The 21660-nt window shown below is 40.6% G+C and overlaps 1 protein-coding gene across 1 annotated transcript in view; it reads right to left on the bottom strand.

Annotated features, from left to right (window-relative positions):
• znf385d (zinc finger protein 385D) overlaps window positions 1-21660 on the bottom strand; it is a 77653-nt gene that overhangs the window by 3329 nt on the left and 52664 nt on the right. Inside the window, exons 4-7 of the mRNA XM_080039298.1 lie at window positions 21422-21593; window positions 6986-7393; window positions 5541-5722; window positions 541-642 (exon numbers count right to left, since the gene is read on the bottom strand). Coding sequence (XP_079895424.1) covers window positions 541-642; window positions 5541-5722; window positions 6986-7393; window positions 21422-21593 — 864 coding nt within the window. The remainder of the gene's footprint in view (window positions 1-540; window positions 643-5540; window positions 5723-6985; window positions 7394-21421; window positions 21594-21660) is intronic.

Raw genomic sequence — 21660 nt, 5'->3', positions numbered from 1 at the left:
TCCAGCGTGCTGGCTCACACGAGCCTTGATACATGCCATGTTGGTCTATAAAATAACACGTTTTCAAATCAAATCATCCTGTTCCCTGCTACGGATTTTGAATAAAAAACCAGGTGATCGATTTATGAAAGTTGACATTTTATTAAATTGGGTGCCGTCATGAGGATTGAATGTGCCTTGCCGAAGAATAGACCTTTACACCTTGGAAGTGGTGCGTATTGTTATGATAGTTTTCTGATGAGCAAAGGAACGTTAAACTGACACATTTCTGCACACAGCTTTGTCCCATGCAAACAGAGCAAGAGAGAATGGTATGTGGGCACAGACTCAGATTCTTTTTTTTTTTAACCTTTTTGAGATAGCAGGAATGGCAGGATGACAAAGACCACAGTTAAGGACATGAAACAATAGCTGTTTGTCATGTAATCGACACCTCTGTCTCCCAAGAGGCTATTAGACTTGAGTCACTGTGATTGTTGTGTCCACACCAGGACGTGTGTTAAGCTGATAAGAAGACTGATGCTGTGTGCACTGACTCACCGGTGGCTTGGTCTGGCCTTTCAGCGGTTTGCTGTACGGGCTGTATTTAGGTTTGGCTGGTTTACCCGCCGCTCGGTCTTTATGACGCCGGCTGCTGATGTGCTGAAAAGGAGACAGAAGACAAGATTGAGAAACAGGTCCTGAGTCAATCTTCTGGGGTTAACCCATTGATGACTATGGCAATCTAGGATGCATGTCCTTAATGCCTGAGGGTTTTCTGAAAAAATAGTACGAATTGTCAAGTCTACCAAAACCTTAATATCTAAGCCTGTGTAGCACATAGAGACATGAAATAAAATACATTTAAAAGTTACGGTTCACAGGTTTTAGTTAAACATGCTCCCTTAGCGCTTACAAACCAACAAATATTTCTAAAAATCGTCAAAATGAGATGAATTAGAAAATTATTAAATATTGTTAATAAATAGATGCAATGTGTTGTGTGATTTTCGTCAGTAGTCTATAGTAGACCTTGATTCTGTGCACCAAACGCCACTAACTGTTCTGTCGCCGACATAGCCGGCGTATTTTTTTTATTATTTTGTTTTATTTTTAAATTTTTTATTTTTTTGATTGACATGATTTTCGGCAAACCACACAACTTTTGGGTGGTCACGTGGTCTTAAAAAAAATCAACAAAACCCACCTCATGTGTATTTGAACCAATGACAGTGCATTCTATGCTGGGAATGCCATGAAAATTAGATAAAGTAATAATGCTGCGCGACGCAGCATCAGGCAGGAGAGCCAATGTGGCATCGCGCAGCAGCCGTCATCAATGGGTTAAGACCTCAATATACAAATGTTCTTTTTCACTTACACAAAATAATCATTAAATGTATAAAAAGGATAAAAGTTACGTTAAGCATACAATCGTCCACATTTGCCCAAATTATCAATGTTCATCATACAATTGTTAAACGTATTAACAATGCATCAAATTACATGATACATGTCTTCGCACTATTTTTCTGTTCATTTAAGTCTCCGATTTCTTTCTAAATGTGAGTGTTCATCTACATTTTTTCGTTCCTTTTTTATGTTACAATGTGAGAGGTTACTTGAGACCCAAGAGCAGGTGGATATTGTCAGCTAAAAGCTTTTAAAACACAATGAACACAAACTGCTCAGCAACAAACAGCAGACAGGCAAGGTTAGCGATAAGCTGGCTAACGCAGTGTAGCACCAGTTGAGCACAAACATCATAATGTTGAAACTGCTGGATGTGTGAATATGCGACTCATTCTCAAGTTCCCCATTTCAACTTAAGAGGTCAATGTCAATGTTATGTTCACAACTCGTTTCCCCTTCTTCCAAGAGGCCTAATAAAAATGTGTTACTGAAGCTCTAAGAAACTAAATGAAATGTGTGGCCAAACTAGCAGCCCCGCCCTAGAGACCGAAATGAAAATCAAACCCCACCCACCCCAGATGTTGATCAGAACAGAACTTTTTACAATGATGTAGTTTGTATTGCCGCACTAGTGGAAGGTTTGCACTGAGTCATTTGGTCATTCGAATCAAAATGGTTTTATCTTCTGAGAAGCTTAAATATCCTCGGAAAATCTTTCATTAATCTGCCAATTTTGATATTTCTTGTGTGTGGCCTGATAGTGGGGCTAGAGGAAAGATTTAGGGGTGAACTGAAGGTGTCATCGGCAATCGGCTCAAACACTTAGGCTTAGATACTGCATCTTAAGATACTGCTTTTTTTATTGGCTGTTACCTCGGCCTCAGACGAGATGCTATTTCAGAGTTGATAGCTTATCGTGTGTACAGGTTGGAATCTGAGTGACATAGAAGGAAGGAGCTGGAACTAAAAATAAACATGCTGTCTGGAGGGGAAAAAAGTATTTCAGCTTTGAAGGTTTTATTATTGACTGAAGCCACCCCTGGTGAAAATGACTGCACTTATACTGCAGCAAAGGTATACAGAACATAAAGTGTTTACCAAATGACCCATTATGTTCCCATGTTAAGTCTGGAACATCATGTTGAAAATGGATGTTGTGAAGTTGTATCAAAAGGTTTTCTGATGTTTAAGGGCCAGACACAACCAGTGGATTTGAATGAACAAGTAAAATGCATGAAGCTGGATTGGCAAATACAGAAATACTCTGTAACCTCGAGTCAATAAATAATTCAGTGTGGCTGCACATCAATAACAAAAGGAAGATTTCTTGCTCTGTCTAAACTTTACAAGCCCCCCGCGGCGGATTTAACAATCGCACTTTTCCTTGTGGTTTTCAAAGCTGCAGCTGAAATTTGTCATGCTGGATTCTTTTTTTCACAGAGAATTTCGGGCTGCTAAGAAGTGCTCTCAGTGAAAGTCTCTGCACAAAAAAATAAAATAGAAATCATACAAAGCCGGTCTATTTCAGTGAGAGAGCTCAAGGTTAGCGCAGACAAAAAAAAAAGCGAGTGGTTTTTGCAAGTATTGTAGATAAAATTCCCCCGTGACAGAATGATCAGCTGCTACAAGAATAGCAGATTTGTGGAGTGGCCCAAAGCGGCGACCGAGAAACACATTCCGAGGCGAGGAGTTTTTCAGCCAAGCCACACTTAGGAAAATATCACACAGGGATCAGATTATTGTCAGCTTTCCTTGGTAACCTGATTTCCTTAACATCACACAAGCTACAAACCCTTTTCCTTATTTGAGGAATGGGATTGCTAGGAACTCTTTCTCTTGGAAAAAGCTAATTTTCTTGGCCGTGTGCACTGCAGTGTATGCTTAAACACATTTTGTACAAGTTTTTGCAAGAGTGCTTTTGCCTGACAAAGACTTTCATACGCTTTGCTGTGACAGCAGTGTGGACGGAAGAGAGGAAAGATTGTAATAATCAATCAAGTAATCAATTATTTTTTTGCATTAAAAAAAATATATCTTAAAGGTGCAGTGTGTAATATCGGTATATATTGGCTTCATCTAGTGGTGAATGTTCTACATTGCAAGGCTCCATCTCTACCCCACTCATTCCAATAATCTACAGAAGTTACGGTAGCCTTCAAGGGCAAGAAGTTATAGTTACTAAAAAAGGCGTCATCCACCACTGTCTCTAGTCTTTTAACAAAATCAATTTATGTGATTAAGATGTATTTAGTTGTTTATTCTATATAGTACTTATTTGTCTTCCAACAGGTGCATCTACGGCAGACACACACTGTTTATAAAAACGCTTTAGGCTATTAAGTTTGTCAGTTCTGTGCTACTGTAGAAACATGGCAGCAAAGTGCTGCTCCTGTGTAGATACAAAAAGGCTCATTCTACGGTAATACTCTAAAAAAGATGTATTTATATTTTGATATTTTCTATTCTATTTTTACCAAGGCTGTCCTAAAAAATTAACAATACCGCCTACACACTGCACTTTTAAAATCCAACAAAAACTGAAACTGACAGTAGCTTTTCCCAGTTGAACAGCAAAATAACCATTTCCCAGTTGAACAGCAAAATAACCATTCAACTACATGCACACAGTGAATTGATAGTGTGTTTTCTTACTACCGAGCCTCAATGTGTCTTCAATATATATGCATCAAAAGCGTTGCTGCAGCCTCATACATCACTAATGCACTTCAGAGATCCCACGCTTGTTTCAGAAATATGGTGCGTGAGGGAGAAAAGTGATTATGCAGCAGCTGCAGGTAAATACAGCCGTTTTTACTCTGTTTTTCAGTTCCCGTGCATCATGAATGAGCTTGAAAAAAAAGAAAATCAAAATTCGAATCATGTGTGCCTAGAGGTAATTCCTCTTTTCACTTCCTTTAAAACATGCAATATTTTTGGATGACTCATCTTGAACTTGGGCGTATATGTACATATAATAAATGTAATCAAATGTGATTTTCGGGCAAGTAGCTACAGTAGTTAGTTCGTTAGAGCACTTTCATTGAAGGAGGTGTGTCTTTGGATGTCAGTTGGCAAAGACTTTAATTACAATTTCAAAAGAGTGTGGTTCTGCTCCAAATGTATCAATTCCTTTCATATTCTAGTTCTCCTGATCTAACAGCAAAAGGCCGGAGGGCTTAGGGGTGGTGTAGGCCAACAGCAGTCCTCTTCACTTTTTTCCGTAATCAGTCAGATTTGTTGAATCTCTGGACTGTTTCAAGCAGCTTCTGAAAACACAAATTTACCGCCAAGTCTTTTTATAGATCTCTATCCCTGGACGCTGTCTCATGTTGTTATGTATGCCTCGTTTCTAGTGTGGTCTGTCTCTCTTCATGCTGTGTTTTATATTGTCATTTATTTTTACTTTTCTTTATTACATTTTATTTTGTGTAGTGTGTGTGTGCGTTAAAAAAAAGTTTAAAAAAAAGCATATAAGGTCTCTATTTGATCCACTAAACTAAACTGTTATGTCAGATTATGATTGAATGCAGCGAAATATTACATTTGTTGTACTCGAGACATAATAAATCTCCATAATCATGAGTAAAACTCCAGCACAATGCCATGACATTGTAATTAGTCGGTCGATTTTCCGCCTGTCCAATCTGCATCTACGTCTCATACTACACTGACTCCTCTATCTCTTTCTTTTTCTTGAGTTTCTTTCTTTAAAAGCTTCAGTTGAAGCAGGATTCAGCAATTCTGGAGAACACTTGTCAGACATCCCTTTTTGTCAAAATCAGTAAATATCTCCTCACGATCCACTATCTGTCCGTACTGTGTGTGCAATGAAATAAAGCTGGTGTTAATACACAGCCTAGGCTTAGTAAATGGTTAGGTAAACAAAGGGTATGCAAATAAAAGGGGGCCCATCATACCTAGCAACATGCCTGTTTACAGTAAAGAACCTAGGCTGAGTATCAACACCAGATTTTTATTCAGTGTACACACTGTAAAGACAGGTAGCAGATTGCGAAGAGATATTCACTGATTTTGACAAAAACAGTGTTTGACAACAAGCGCCTCCAGAATCACTTACTCCACCTTTAAATATGATAAGGGAAATTGCAAATGATTATTTCAAAAGTCTGTCTCTCTTTCTCTCTCACCTGTTTGAGCTGTGTCTCTGAGTTGACGTGCACGTCACAGATCTCACAGTGAAAGGTTTTGTTCTGCAGACCCGTGGTTGACTTGGCGGGTGGAGCCAGCTTGCTCTTGACACCCGGCCGGGGGAAAGACTTGATGGAGCCCACGCCGGTCCGGGCCTCCAGCATCGTCTTGTGCTTTGTACCTGCACGAAACAGGTCAAATAGGGAGCAGTGCATTCATAACTGACCTCTGGAAAAATGAGTCAGTGTAAGAGGGTCGACTTGTAAATTATCCTAAACCCGTCAACTAAAAATCTCCCTGGACTGTTAACCACCAAAACATATGCTTAACCTTTATAATACATTTAGATAATCGAGAAACACAACTCTACAACTCTATTTGATGGACTAGAACTCAGAGAACAGACTTTTTGTGCTGAGCAAAGGCAGCCCTAACACTATTATTATTCATACCAGACATTATCCTTCATTGTGTACACACTATATTATTTTCATTCGGCATTTTTTTTTTTAATCTTTCATACCGAAACGAGGGGAGTAATTCCACTTATTCGTGCAGCTACAGAATCCTTTCAAACTTTTAAAGTATACACAAGACGTTGAACTTTGTAATCCGTGTGGGGCTAAGTGCTACAGTTTCGGAGCAATTTAAGTCAAAGATAACTGTGTTTGCAACCGTTTTTTGAGACTCCATTAGTGTGTCGTGATCAGCAGTGGGTGTTTTTGTAGACGAGGAAGAAAATTCCAAACTCCTCTAGTTTTACCTTTAGAACATGTTATAATACCTTAAAATGGAGCCACAAACCTCATCTCTTCTTTGAAATGTAAACATTATAGCTCTGAAATTAAGAATCTTCTCCAAGTCTCGGCAACCCTAAACTCAAAATGCAAAAACTGACTTTTCCTTCACTGAAAGTAAAATGGAATATTTTGGGTTATTACATTAGAAGTCGAGACATTGGCAGGGATTATGTCCAACCAGAATGGCTTACAACAAGGGCCCAGCTGGCTGGTTATAAGGGTCACTTACTCATGGTTGGAAAACACATTATCAGTGTTAGTTCAAATGGGAATTTACTTTTGAAACTGGTGTCACTCAGCAAAATTCCAAGATGCTCCCATGAAATGTGTCAGGTGTTGATTCTAGTGCTAAATAAAAACCTGGACGTAAAGCCGAAAGAATAAAATCCATGTGCGATCAACGACGGCTTACTTCATGTAGATGTGCAGACAGTGTAGTTGTAATTACTCAGACTTCCTCATGGGGGTGACAGTCAGAAGTTACGCATTTATAGCTTCTTACGTCTTGGTGTTTCATGCAAAAAAAAATCAGGTAAACGCCTCATTTCTACAGTCTCTTTAGCCTTCTGTTCAAATACCTATATCCTAATTCCTACCCACAATCCCTTGATGTTTGCCTTTGCACCAGATGTATTTTATCTTACCGAGGTTGTGAGCGTCCAGCTGTGACGCGGAGTTGACGGCCACTTTGCACAGCGAGCAGTAGAGCAGACGTCGCGCTTTCTCCTCCTCCGTCTCCGGGTCAGTCTCCGGCTCCGGTTCCGGTTCCACCCCCTCGGGTTCGGGGTCTCCGTGTTCTGAGGGCGAGTCCCCTCCGTCAGCAGCTGAGGTAGCGGCAGCAGTCGTCTCTAGGGCCGCGTCTGTGGGGGTCGTTGCCGTGGTCGTTGTTGCCGTGGTGCTGGTGGCGATGGGCGAGGCCACAGGTGCGGGCGTTAGGGTCGTTAGGGCCGTCAGGGAAGCCAAGGATGCGATGGGCTGCGCCAGTCTGAGCACAGGGGATAACGGGAGGGGTGCTGCTGCTGCTGCTGCTGCTGCTGCTCCAAAAACGCCATCTGCACAGAAGAAAGAGATGTATTTAGTTTTTTAATTATATGGCACCGTCCATCATTTAGGGGACAATGAATGTTTTATGAATGAAAAGTACACAAAACTGTGTGCTTGAAGTGGTTTTATTGTATTTTTTTTTTCAAAAGATATAACATACACTCTATGAAGTATAGAGTTTGTTCACTGAATATTATTCAGGGTTATAAAAGTCTGAGTAAACTACAACTACAGGGGTTTTGTAGGGATTATGTGAGAGTTGAGGTTGAGATGTAGAGGCTTTAAGAGTTAAATAGTAGAGGGACCAAAACATAGAGCTGGGTGATTGTTTCCTTCACAAGTTCATTTGAATATTTGATGGTAAGCCTCCTATTGGGTCCATTTGGTCCCATTCATAATGGTAGACATGACTTGTTTTGTTTCATATTTAATGACTTTCCTGCTTTTATGGGGGACACCTGTAAATATAGAATACATGATAATGTCTGATGATCATACGTTGTCAATGTCTATCAGTGTTCAGTGTGCAATGGGGAAGTATCAATGCTGCTTGAAATCAAACCTCGCACAGTCACTTATTCAGTAGATAGATAGATAGATAGATAGATAGATAGATAGATAGATAGATAGATAGATAGATAGATAGATAGATAGATAGATAGATAGATAGATAGATAGATAGATAGATAGATAGATAGATAGATAGATAGATAGATAGATAGATGGATGGATGGATGGATGGATGGATGGATGGATGGATGGATGGATGGATGGATGGATGGATGGATGGATGGATGGATGGATGGATGGATGGATGGATGGATGGATGGATGGATGGATGGATGGATGGATGGATGGATGGATGGATGGATGGATGGATGGATGGATGGATGGATGGATGGATGGATGGATGGATGGATGGATGGATGGATGGATGGATGGATGGATGGATAGATAGATAGATAGATAGATAGATAGATAGATAGATAGATAGATAGATAGATAGATAGATAGATAGATAGATAGATAGATAGATAGATAGATAGATAGATAGATAACATCAACATGTTACACACATCTCTACTGTTGTCTGAAAGAAGTGTCTGATACTTTGGGGGTGTGGGGGGATAAAGACAGCAGTGGATCGATATATTCGACTCATAAAACAACAGCACATGTCAGTGTGTGGAATACAGAGGACTGATGGCGCGTTCACCAAAATGAGATTTTGCCTTAGCAACGCCGCCTGATCGATGCCACTGCCTCTGAGGGTTCTCCGCACTCCAGTGTCGCGAAAATGAAGATCAGCCAGCCAGGAGAGCAAATCAATAGTGAATTATGTCATGCTATTTTTGTGAGCCGTTGTAAAGCTATGGCTCTCAATTATCCCATCGGAGGTGTCGGCGCAAAAAAAAACGGATCCAAGTTACACCATCAACAGGTTCACTTCTACCAAAGAACAATAATAATACAGGTACAGAGCATAGTTCAATACATCTCTTGGCAAAGGTTGTGAAAATTGCAGAGTTGCCTTGAACGTTTTTCCCTTTTTATTAAAACATTTTTTTGACTTGTTGTAACTTTCAACCAGAGTGCAGGGCACATTGTGTTCTGACATGGAAACTATTAATTTAGACCCACATTCATCACTCTACAGGCACCAAAGGCATAACTTAGTTTTTGTCATGAGACCGGGGTGAGGTAGATGAGTGTTTACGCTAATAATTCCTCTTTCATTAAAGCAATCAAGTGGAAGAATTGCCTGAACTCCAAGGCTGACATATGCACGATTTAAATTGAAAGAAAAGTTCCAAGTTCTTGTGTGTGTGTGTGTGTGTGTGTGTGTGTGTGTGTGTGTGTGTGTGTGTGTGTGTGTGTGTGTGTGTGTGTGTGTGTGTGTGTGTGCGCGTGCATGCATGCGTGCGTGCGTGTGTGTGTGCGTGCGTGTGTGTGTTGAAGGAATCACAGAAATCCTTTACATAAAAAAATAAAGAGCATCTACTGAAAGCTCTCTACTTATTCAAGTTGAAGTATTGATTGACGGATTGCAGCTTATTTCACACTCTGGATTGAAAGCTACATGTAAGTGCTTCAAGTGTATGTAAATGTATGCGTCCTAGTGTTTCTCCTTTTAGCATTTCGATGTTTGTGAGCGTCCAATCCATTACCGATTGAAATGGCTTTGAGGAGCATTTATACTTGTTGTTCTACCTTTCCTCTTCCAGGTGACTGACGCCCAACTGTGAAATGTGCCACACTTTCATGAAGCCGGCTGCCTGCTCTGAATGCAAATCCTTAAAGTGATGAATACGAGCAGGTGGTAGCTACATGAAATGAAGCTAAAGAGGGCTTCTACCAATATGTAAAAGAAATATAAAACATATGTAATAAGGGGTCGGTTTGCAGGGTCAGTGATTTTTGGACTATTTCTTTGCATTATTTTTGTGTTTATTTAGGTATCAGGTGGCTCTCTTCACTCGCATTTCCTTTTGATAATATTTTCTTCTTTTATATTACATTGTTGAAAGGAGCCTGAGACTGTATTGTTGTGCATATGACAACAACAAAAAAAACAACAACCTTGACTAGTGAGGTATATCCTTATCAGATGCCTGAATCTCGACTCATCCCTTTCGAGACAAGAGGTAGCAGTTACAGTTATTCCAAGCTCAGTTCAGAATGTCTGAGCTCTCTCCACTTATCTCTTAACAGGGCTTTCACTGCGACACAACTTCGACATTGTGCAGATCAAGGTCATTATTTCTAAAGGGAGAAGCTGTGCTCTCTCAGGCATCAGTGCGAGCCGTATAGCAACACGCGCTGCACTGATTTTCCACCAACCTGCGCAGCAAAAGATCAACCAAATGATCCTTAACGTCCACAACTCGCTTCCAACAGGAATTTGGCATCGCAGGGAGGAAGGAAGTTATGACCGTGACACTTTTTCTGAAGAGAAAAGTGTCGGAAAAGTAAAATGTTGTGTGTTGCTTGATTCTGTCACTCTTTCCGATTCCTGTGATTATAGGCCGAACTATGTTTTATTCCAATGTTATCTGGAGATTCTGAGTCACCTTTATGCTGCTCTTCATTCTTTAATCTGCAAACTGATTGTTCTTTTGCGTTTTGTCTTACAGTAAGGGTGAGATTGTCCTGAAGGAAACCCTTTTTGACTGCTTGAATGTATTGCACATAACCAAAAGGTGAGGGTTGGCTCGTAGATCAATTAAATCAAGTTAAATCAAGAGCTTTGCAATAGGCTCCCTCTTCTCTACGACAGTCAACACATGAATGCAGATGCAGTACTAATCCACCTGTCAATCACTGGCTCCAAGACCCCAAGCAATGTTTACTATAACAAACTTTTTTCTTTTTTTTACCAAGAAGCAATGGAATTCAAGGGTGAAAGTCATTTATTCTATTCTGATGCACAACATAAAATAAGGCATTTTAGATTTCAAATCACAAACTGCATTAGATGTGGTCAGTGAAACTACATTTGGTCTTGGTGACATTTCTCTGTCATTGTTGTTGCTTCATTTCTTTTGAAGCCATTGACAGACGGCTGCCCCTGGCACAATCTGTCCATCACACAGCCAGGTGACCTTAAGCAAGGGCGTCTATTGATTACTTCCACCGGCCTGGGGATTAAGCGCTATGCCTGGTGCTGCGCCTGTTAATGCTTGAACTCTACCTGTGTTTCTGTGTGTGTTTCTGTGGACACTGCAAACGCCTGTGGACTGATGTAAAGAAAAAAAACATCTGGTATGAAAAGCCCATAATTTCAGTCTGTTGCGCTCAATACCATGACTGGAACATTCATTTAAAGTATGTGGATATTAGAGAAGGAGGACCAGTGACTTCATATATTAGCTTTGTGTAATTTATGTTCTGTTTAATGGAGTTGAGGCTGAACACGGGCCAGAAAAAAATCTACCTTCATCTTCCAATCCACATATGCACCAAGATCACAATAATCTCTATCGAAAAATCAAAGAAATTGAACCACAAGAGGGTATATAAATTAACGTTGGTTTTGATTATTTTATGTTAAAAATATAAAGATGGAGTCAGCAATTCCGGAGAATGCTATATTGTCAAAAAAAAATAATAATAATCAAAATCAGTGACAATAAGTGAATGTGTCAACAAAAATTCTCTAGAACCGCTGACTTCACCTTTAAAGTTAAAACAAAAGCAATACACCTGTTCAGGGATGTTGACAGTCATCAGTTGTGATCAGACCCTCAACAGTCTAACAGCCATCAATGACCTATATGTGTAACTTTACATTACAGTGTCCCATCGGGCCCAAGCCATTACCACAAGAACAATAACTCATCTCTTGAACCACTCGTGAAGTGTCTGACCTTGTCGCTCCTGATGAATAATGTTTATGCCACGAGCAGAGTGGCAACAACCTCTCTGCTCGGGCCAATTAACAACCACCACATACTCCAGGCTCAGCTCTGGCGTGCCAGGAGCGTCAAAACAACCTGAAATCACAGCCAATTGCTCGGTCTCATCAAAAAACACGCTGCCATCACACCTGCTTCTCTGGGCGGCTTTTCAATGGCACGGTCACCGGGGGCCCGAGTGCGGTTCCAAGGGGGAAAAAAAGGGCAAGCAAAGGTTTCATGTTCATGTGATCCAGTGGGTTATTTTGCCTGTAAATCATCATTTACTGATGATGTTTGGCAGATGTTGCCGACACGAGAGAGCTAAAACAAATGCACCATCAAAAATAATCTGAAAGCGGTTATAAGGGATCATCTGCTCATTGTTAGTGAGTCTTTTTGTGGTGCCACGTCGTCTCTCGCGTCTCTGCTGTATATCACAATTTGATTGTTTTTTTTGTGTGTTTTGTTTTTTTCATCTGGCCCTAATTTTGTGTCTCCTTTATCAACAGCTGTGAAGAATAATCTGCATGATTTTTGCTTAACGAGATAATCTCCCTCTGGCTAGACTTACTTCCCTCCCCATTGTTTAGAACGGCGAATACAACAATCTTTCACCAACAACAATTGAGGGAAGAGTACATTTCTGGGTTGTTATTATGAAGAGATGATTCAGCATTTTGGCAAACTGCATGTTTGCGCTGACACCTGGAGTGGGAAGATTAATATCAATTTGGTCTTTATGAATTCAGCAGACGGCTCCGGGATTTGTTTTAGACTAAGTTAGCACAAAGGCTGGCTGTGGTGGGAAATTGTTACCTTCAAGAAGAGGGAAAAGTACACCTTCAAACACTTATTATATTATATTGAGCATGAAAGTTAAATCTCCACCCTGGAAATAGTGGTTTGACATTTTATCATAATATTATCTTGAGGTCCAATTACTAACTTTCTTCTGCGCTTTTTAACTGCATGTCAAGTCAACTTTATTTATATAGTACATTTATAACTGCTGAGGCATAGCTGTACAGTAAAAAAAGTAACAGTCTTCATCAGTGAGTAGAGTCTGCTCAGTTTGTTTTGTGTGAGTTTGCTGAAATCAAACGACACTTCAAATAACCACATAGTTGTTGGGGCAAAAACAAAGCCCTTGTCAAGGTCGTTGATCAAGCATAAAGGTTTTCTAGATGCCTCAAAGAAAGACATAATAAATATTTGGAAATACAATTCACGTTCAACAATTATCTCCCTTGTCCAAAGTTAGATGAGAACAATTGACACCACTGTTTATCCTGTGTGTTAAGTAGTACACTGCAGCCTGGAGGAGATTAGTTTAGCATAAAGACAGTAAGATGAGGGAACAGCTAGGCTGCCACCCCAAAGTTATTTTTCATATGCATGGTGCTATGAAGAACTTTTAAATATTTCTGAAACAGTTTCGTTTTTCCTCTGATGATCTTAAATTACATGTAACAGCAAACGAGACCATCACTGCAAAGAATGTTATTTTTATGTAGTTTTTCTTAATGCCTTTGTCATGGGTATGGTCACCCAGGAACAACAGCTTGGGTAGTAAAAACACTACCACTTTTGACCAAAGGGGGTGCAAGAATTATCGAAAAACCGAAAGTTCCTCTGAGCACCCATAACACAAAGCCTAGTTGCTGGGGCCGATAACTGTTAAGTCATGCATTTATTTGCCCTTGCGTTGGAGGTGAACCCATCTACCACGGTGTCATTAAGGAGCCATTTGCTGTTGGAAGGGCAGGTGATTAAAGTGTACTTTGGCGGGGCCTAGGACGCGGCACACTCCGGGAAGCCTCCAGTAATCCATATCCCCTCAGTCAGTGTGACCTAACTGACTCTACCAAGGCCCAGTTAAGAACTCAATCCCCTCTCATTAATGGAGGTAATGACTGTGATCAATCTAAAGTTGCTGTGGATGGAGCGGGGGCCCGACAGCAGAGTAGGAGGTAGAGAGAACGATAGAGATGGAGAGATTAAGGGGCAGGTGAAAAGAGAGAGATGGTGATAAGGGACACGCACAAAAGAGGATAGAGAGATAGAGCAGGGGAAAGTAAAGTTAAATGAAAGTTAAATTGGAAAAGTAAGAAACTTTGAGGCCAAGCCAACCCTGCATTCCAATACCCAAGTCCCTGCTATTTAGTATGGTAAAAAAAGATTAACCCTACGTTCCAATATAGAAAAAAGATTTATGATGTCCCAATTCTTGTGGTCGGATTTAGTATGCTTTAAAATACCCGGATGTAGACATCCGGCCAAGATTTTCAGTGTTGAAATCAGCATGCTTTTTGGGCGATTCTGACCCATAATCCAATGCGCAGCAGAAGTTACGTCACTTCAACGGAGCCTCCATGTGAAACAACCAACCATGAGACGGATATACAGTAAGATCAAGGAGCAATGTTATAATAAAATAAATAAGAAAAAGACGTAAAAAGAGCAGTAGAAAGAGTAAGCATCATCATCATTCGCACTAGCCTGGCTCCGCCCGCCTACCTACTTCCGGACAAATTTCATTTTCCCTTCAGTAGTCAGTCTGGTGACGGGGCGTATTAGTGGGATTCTGCTCAGGCAGATTTCTGCCGGTCCAATCAGCGAACAGAGCGAGTGGCTGAGAACGATGACGTCGAAGTTGCGCTCCAGTTTCAGTTGAATGCTGCGTTCTTTATACTCGGAAGAAGGAGATTTCCAACTTGGAATTTCCGAGTTCCGACCTGTCTGTGTTCCAGTGCATCTGCTCGCGAAAGTATGGACGCCTAAAACCTTTCTCATCCAAATAACTAAACGTTAGGCTCTAGCAAGTTACCGTTGCCAGGTTGCCGGTAGATCCATAGACTACAATATGTAGTGAAGTCGGAAATTTCCGAGTTTCCAGTACAACTGGAATGCACCGCCAGAAGCCGGCTCATGACACACGTGACGACCAAACGTTATGCGATTGGTTGGCTAATCCAGAGTGGCACTGGGCAGATCCAATAGTTTTAAACTTCAACAGACACCCGCCTCCAAGTGAGTGAACGTTTGCCAATTACAGCACTTCCAGACTTTCTGTACAAATGAAATGAAGTACGATGGTCTGGTAGCACCAGGCTACATTAGCACGGCAAATAGTGAGAAAAAGCAAGTATGCGAAACGAGGAGAAAAGGAGAAAGAAAAAGAGGGAGTAGAAGAGGGCCGAAAGGTAAGGGACGTGAGAAGGTGAAAGAGATAACATTAAAGGAGAGTAATTGAGTATTGGACACAATTTAAGGGAGAGAAATCGAGAGGGTCGGGAGTGGTGAAGGAAACAAAGACAGAAAGGCAGGATCAGGACAGGTGCCAGACAGGACACCGCCTCCTTTCTTCCCTCCATTTGTACCCCAGTGGCCTCTCTCTCTCTCTCTCCGCGACTCTTCCCCAGTTGATTTGCTTTAGCGATAGAGCAGAAACGGCGCTCTGAAAATCCTTCCATTCTACTTAGGCTTTCAGGCAATCACACAAGGTTCTCTCCCCCCCTGAGATCTGATTACCTTTCTCAATGAAGCTAGATTGAGCCCTTTAATTAAAATGATTGAGCTTTATTATACGCTGTCACAACGTAAAAAGGACAGAAATCCCTCGTGGCTTCTTGAGTTCTGTCAAATTTCATTCAACGTCTTTTTCATTTTTTTTTTCTCGTTAGTATACAAAGTGAGTAAATGAGAAAAGAGTCACGGTTGAATGTTCCGAGAACAAAAGATTGATGAGGTGAAAAATTTGCGCTGCACAAATAAGTATGCGTCGATTATGGCAATCATCTTTTGGTCGAAGGTTAAGAAAAATGGAGATATGTTAGGCGAGACACTGCAGGCAAAACAATGCACTCAATGTATATTCAGGCATTTATTGAAGTAAACATTGTCTGTTGGCATCTGTTTATTTCTCAACAATTTTATTTTTTATTTATTTTATTTATATAGCAATATTTTTTTCAATACCAGAAATCTCAGTTTCTAAAGCACTTACATCAACTTAACTTTCCAAAATTATTTTTTAGCACTATTCTAAAGGTTATTACTGAAGGATATGTTTATATGTTGTTAAGTGTCTGCTTTGTGATACATCGTCTTCTTCAAAACATGCCCAAAATGCTTTTTTAAGATTTTTTTATTCAAATTGATTTATCTTGAATCTCAAAACTCAAGCAAACTATCCGTGTCTAATTTCTGTTGGGTGGTTTCTGCGGTTACACATCGACGTCCCAAAACATCTCCAAAAATGAGAACATTTACGGCAGTGTGCGCAGGTACAGAGCCAATCTAATCGCACACTCATCAGGTCTGCTGCAGCCTGTCTCTGACTTGTGTGTGTGTGAGTGTGCGTGTACGTGTGTGTGTGTGTGTGTGTGTGTGAGAGAGAGCTTTTTTTCCAACCGAGCACGTACGTACGGACACTCAGGCACACAAGGCATTTCGTTCGTGTGGAAGTGGGTGAAGTGTCAGAGTGGGAGGGCGTCTGCAGCCCATGGGGACCCAAGAAGAAGACTGTGGAGGGGGTAAAAACGCTTAGATATCCTCGTGCCTCCCTGCAAGCCAGCTACAGGGTACAGCTGCTGTCAGTGCTGGCATGGCTCCCCTGACAATCTGCTCTTTAATAGCTAATATCAGGGTACATTTCCTCAGGCACTGGACTGGAACTGAGAGATGGTGGGCTGTGCTGTGGACAGCTCTCTCTCTCTCTTTCTCTCCTCCACTCTCTCTCTCTTGCTGTCTCTATCCCTCCCTCTTCGCTTTTCTTGTCCCTTGCTCTACTCTCTCCCAATGACTTAAGTACACACACACACACACACACACACACACACACACACACACACACACACACAAACCTTGACAAGCTGCCACAGAGTCAGCCTAATCTATACTGTCTCGCTGCGTCAAGCTGTCCATCCATCTCAGAAACAAACACAAGTCAAACGAAAAAGTGTAGAATACGGATGTTAGGCACATTTTATGAACCCTGTGATTACACACTTTCACACCCGTTCATTATTCCTCCATTATGCACTTATGCTCTTTGCACATCAACTTAAAGCCCACTGAGCAGATGGAATTATACAATCTACAGTAGAAGAACCGTTTCATTTCACAATGCATTAGGTGTAAGAAATCATCTGTGTTTGAATGTTTCACTAAAGCACTTTTTCTTGTGCTTCCATCGGTTTCAACAGAAACCTACCAAATATTGCAAAAGAAAAACAATGGAAAATTTACAGACAAAAAACTCATACTGTATCATATTATCGTTTGGATTAAACATTGGTTTTATGAATTTTAAGTCAATCCTATCTAAAATGTATTTTAAATCAAACTTATATTTGTAAAGTGACAAGGAATCTGTTGATCCTAGTGACCCCTTTGGACAAAAGCAGTATTGTTTTAAAGAAGGATTTTTGAGTGAGCATACACGTGCTCAAAGTTCCTGGGAGATCACACCCGAGAAAACGCATTAAATATGACTTTATGAAAAATTATGGTCTCATTTGCTGTTTCCAAGGAAACAATTGACTGTTTCATTAACATTTAAAAGTAGCTTGTAGGCGGTTTTTGAACCAGTTGAGAATGTGAACCTGTGAATGCTACTAAATAAAAGCTGTCATTTCAATAACAAAACACCCCCTTTAACTAAGCAATTAGAAATGTGGTCACAAAGCAGCACTTGACACATGATCAGAAGTATTTCTGAAACAAAGAATAATCCACTACCTTCGATGTTCCTGGCACAGGTGTGTAGTGCTTTGGAACAGAGAAGATAGAACGAAACACGACTCTTAAAAAGATTTGAGTAAGAGTATTGATGTCAAATAAGTGCACCAAACTCTTTCCCTATTTTCTGGCTACAAGCATTTAAAATTATTACAGAACAAAATGTCTATCTTCTATGTTTTTTAGAGAAAAATAAACGCACTGAAAGCCAACTATGCAAACGCAAACATAGCTCTGCCTCCCTGCTGCGCCTGCCTTCTCTCACCCCGGCCATTACTCTTCCCTGAACTCTTAGCATTTCATTACAGAGAGTTTGGTGCCGCTGATCTACCGTCATATTCTTCAGCCCTCGCAGATAATGCAGCATTCAGCCGCCTCGACAATTAATTCCTCTGACATCCGAGCACATTCATATTCATTACCCGGTGCCACTAGTGACAAACCGCCGCCCCCGAGCACCGTAGATATGATAGGGAGATGGTGTTGGAAATGTGTGTATTTTTTTAAGGGCAGCAGTGAAATGATTAATGGCCATTTGTCTTGTTTGGTTATGAGAGCTGGTTGTTAAAGGTCTCTAGGGGGGGGACTCTGCCTCGGTACAATTGTGTATGGTTTAATGTTTTCTAAGTGTTTAATGTCAGGTCTATGTAGTTTATATTACCGATGGATACATCTCAGTGCAGGTTCAGTGGGAGGAGGTGAATATCTGAATCAAATGTGTACTCTTTTGTCCTCTATGTAAATGTGTATTGGGAGGGACTGTGTATAAAGATGGCTACAAATGCCAAAGTTCACACAATGTGGACGCACTGGAATCCATCAAATTAAAGCTAAAACATCTACATTTTAGATTCTAACACTCACTATCCCTTAACAGCTTTGGCGTGGGACCAACATGTCTTATTCCTCACTTTTTCGACAGTATCACATATTTGCTTTTGCCTATTATTAAGCAATATAATACCAAACTTTATCATCGTAAAAAATGACATTGTGAAGCTTCTTTAATTTGAAATCTGTCTTAATTAGTGAGTCTTGGATAGTAAAAGTTCCCACTGCACATGAACACCCCTCAGTTCACATATTTTATGTAGCGTAATTAATGTAATATGCTGTTTTCAAAACCAAATTAGGTTGTGAAAACACGCTCAGTACTTTAATTATGTAAGTTTAAGTACATTAGCTAATGACCAAGATTAAAATTCCTCCCCAATACATCTTGGTCCACAGTATTTCAGCAGCATATGAATGATTTAACAAAAAAACACACAAAATGTGATCCTTATAAAAGTAAAGGATCTCCTGGGATCCAGAATCTTCCAAGATGGCAGCCACAGAGCAGTATTACGTCACCTGAAAGCTCTCTTACGATAAATGTCGACAAACGGCAGCGGGGCTTTAGTTCAGGGGTAGATCGAATGCACATTGCTCCACTTAATGGTTTGACATTTGTATAGCAGCTTAGAAAAACTGTGTGGGAAGCGAGACAGACTGCTGCCAGGTGTAGAGCTCTTAAAATAACATGAAGAGAAAGCATATGACCTACAGTATGTGAGGTTAAATATATAAGATTTAGTTCTTGCTAATACTGCATTATCGCCTAAGTTAGACACAGCAGAAGAAAATAAACAATATCTGTTGCAATTATGAGTCAAAAATCACCAAACCTGAACGTTCTCTCTCAGATATTATATAAAATATTTCAAAAATAAATCTAAAATTCCCTGCTTGGGAACCTCAGCTGTTAAATATTTCACCCCAAGCAACCCCCATGCATGAATAGGTCTGACTTGACAAATAGGTTAGGATACATGATGCGCTACAGAAATGTGCTCCTTATTTAAATGCTCGTGGCACATGGGAAGAAGACATGGGCAGAGGTAAAAAAAAAAAAATCAATCCCAGAGCGCAATGGCTCAATGTGTTTTCAATTCCTGAAAAAAAAAAAGAAAAACGTCTTTTGTTACAGTTAAAGTGGAAGGCTTTCATTGGACCCATTTTGTTCCATAATGACAAGCAGCTTTTTAAAAGAGTATTGCATTGAATGAGAAAGAAAGGGCCGGGCTCCCTCAGCAGAGCATTCGGTTACCAAAAATAAATTATCTTTCAACGGTATTCTCCAATATGAAACACAGCAGATAAAATCCGTTTTAAAATGATCGGCATCTGGTTCCTGTCAGGTGCTGGAAGTTACAGTTTGTTTTAAAAGCACGTACAGTTCCACGTAGAATAACACAATCTTTTTTGTGCACACATCTGGCTGAAACAACCAAATTTAAAAAAAACTCCACCTGGCTGCAACGTGATGAATATTCAGTTTCACTCAGTCAACACTCAACTACATATGCTCCAGCAGAAATGTAATTAAAAAAAGGACAACAGGCGAACACAAAGTACAATTTCTATTTACTAAGCATTACGGCAGCAGCAGATTGTAATATGAGTTGTAACGTTTTCGATTAAATTGAAGAAGTCAGTTTACATCAAGCAAAACTAGTTCTATCAACTGCATCTACAGGCAGATAAGGGTGTTTGGACCTGAATAACAAAACTTAAAAGCAGGATGAAACGCCTGTGATCATGGCCTATACTCCTGGCTTCATATTACTGCATCTGTGATCTCTCTCAAAAGAACGCTGTGGCTTTTATGTGTTCTGTAGCCCTAACACAATTAATATTTTGAATGGCACTAATGGCACACCCTGGATTACAATCTATCCTCAAAGGCCTTCAAGTTGTCAGTTTTACAAACATAAAAGAGGAAAAATTAGTAGCATTTTGAAAAATGGAAGAAAAATAAATTGCTTGAAAAAGAATAAAACATCCGTCTTGATCCAGAGTAGTAAAAGTACAAAGCTTGAAAAGCCAAAACTCATACAACACTTTTGGTATAACGAACAAATGTATAATGAGAAGAACCAGTTTCGAATGTTGGCCACGGCTATCATGACAATTAACAATTAAGTTATTATTCAACAAGTGTAAGTGGAGTTTTAAGCTCTTAATGGAAGCTAAATCTCTTTAAGTTTGCTGTCAGAAAGGCAGTTTAAGACTTGTTCAGATAGACAACGGCCCTGCATGTTAATGACAAGAAGAAAAAAAAAAAAAAGAAGCAAGACACCGGGTTGTGGTTGCTTCATGAACCAGTGAGACAATGAATTATGAGGAAAGGAATAGCAGCTTAATGTGTTTGGAGAATCACCCAGTGCCATTTTTTAAAACCGGATTTTACAACATTGGAAGACTTCATAGATCATAGTGTCAACCGTTCCATCTGTTGTGCTGACAATCTTGAGGCTAACAGTATAAATATGCTGTCACATGTGACACATTCACCATAGGACTGTCTGCTTGTACGTATTTGAATGCCGAACATGCACTTTATGTCGCATTGCATTGTGGGGCAAAACATCTGCATTGGCACCCCCTCCCACTGCACCGACAAAGCGCTCCTATTCAAACGAATGAGGTAGCCGCATTGCTCCATCCAGTCCCGCTGTCTGTCTGAACGCAACCTTGATGATCCGACAAGCCCTTTGTTTGAAGCGTGCCCGGACCGAGCCTCATCAATCTTATTGCCTGACAGTCCTGTGTGTCCTGGGGAGATCTCCAAGCTCTACAAAACTTAATACATAAGCAGTGAGTCGGCAGCCAGCCATTCGGCAGAACAGCCAAACACAGGGGTTGATACAATCAACAGTAGAAATCCATCCAAATCCCTGAGTGATTGCATGTTGTGTGCAAGTACATCTAAAAATGCCAAAACACTAACAGTGCCCTTTGTTGGGGTCTGCCATCCATTCTCAACAGAACGACAGCAAGCTATATAAAGAATAAAACAAAGACCATGTGTTGGGGAATGTGTAGCAGGCTGCTGCAGTAGTAAAACACACAAACCTTTCCTGTCAGTGCCGTTGGGGACCTGAGAGGTGTGGTTGACCTTGGCGATCTCCTGGTTGGCGCAGTGTTCCTTGGTGACCACGGAGACTTTGAGTTTGCTCTTCGGAGCGTCCAGGGCTTTTAGCTTCTTGGCGTGTTTGGTCCCCTTGTAGTGGGCCAAGGCCTGGCTCTGTGAGGGGGAGAAATAACAGGCTTCATTTAACGCCGGGCAAGCAGCAACACACAGGGCCAGCATG

The sequence above is a fragment of the Ammodytes marinus genome (assembly GCF_949987685.1).
Source record: "Ammodytes marinus genome assembly, chromosome: 13".
Taxonomy (NCBI): domain Eukaryota; kingdom Metazoa; phylum Chordata; class Actinopteri; order Uranoscopiformes; family Ammodytidae; genus Ammodytes; species Ammodytes marinus.
This window is presented reverse-complemented; position numbering and strand designations above follow the sequence as displayed.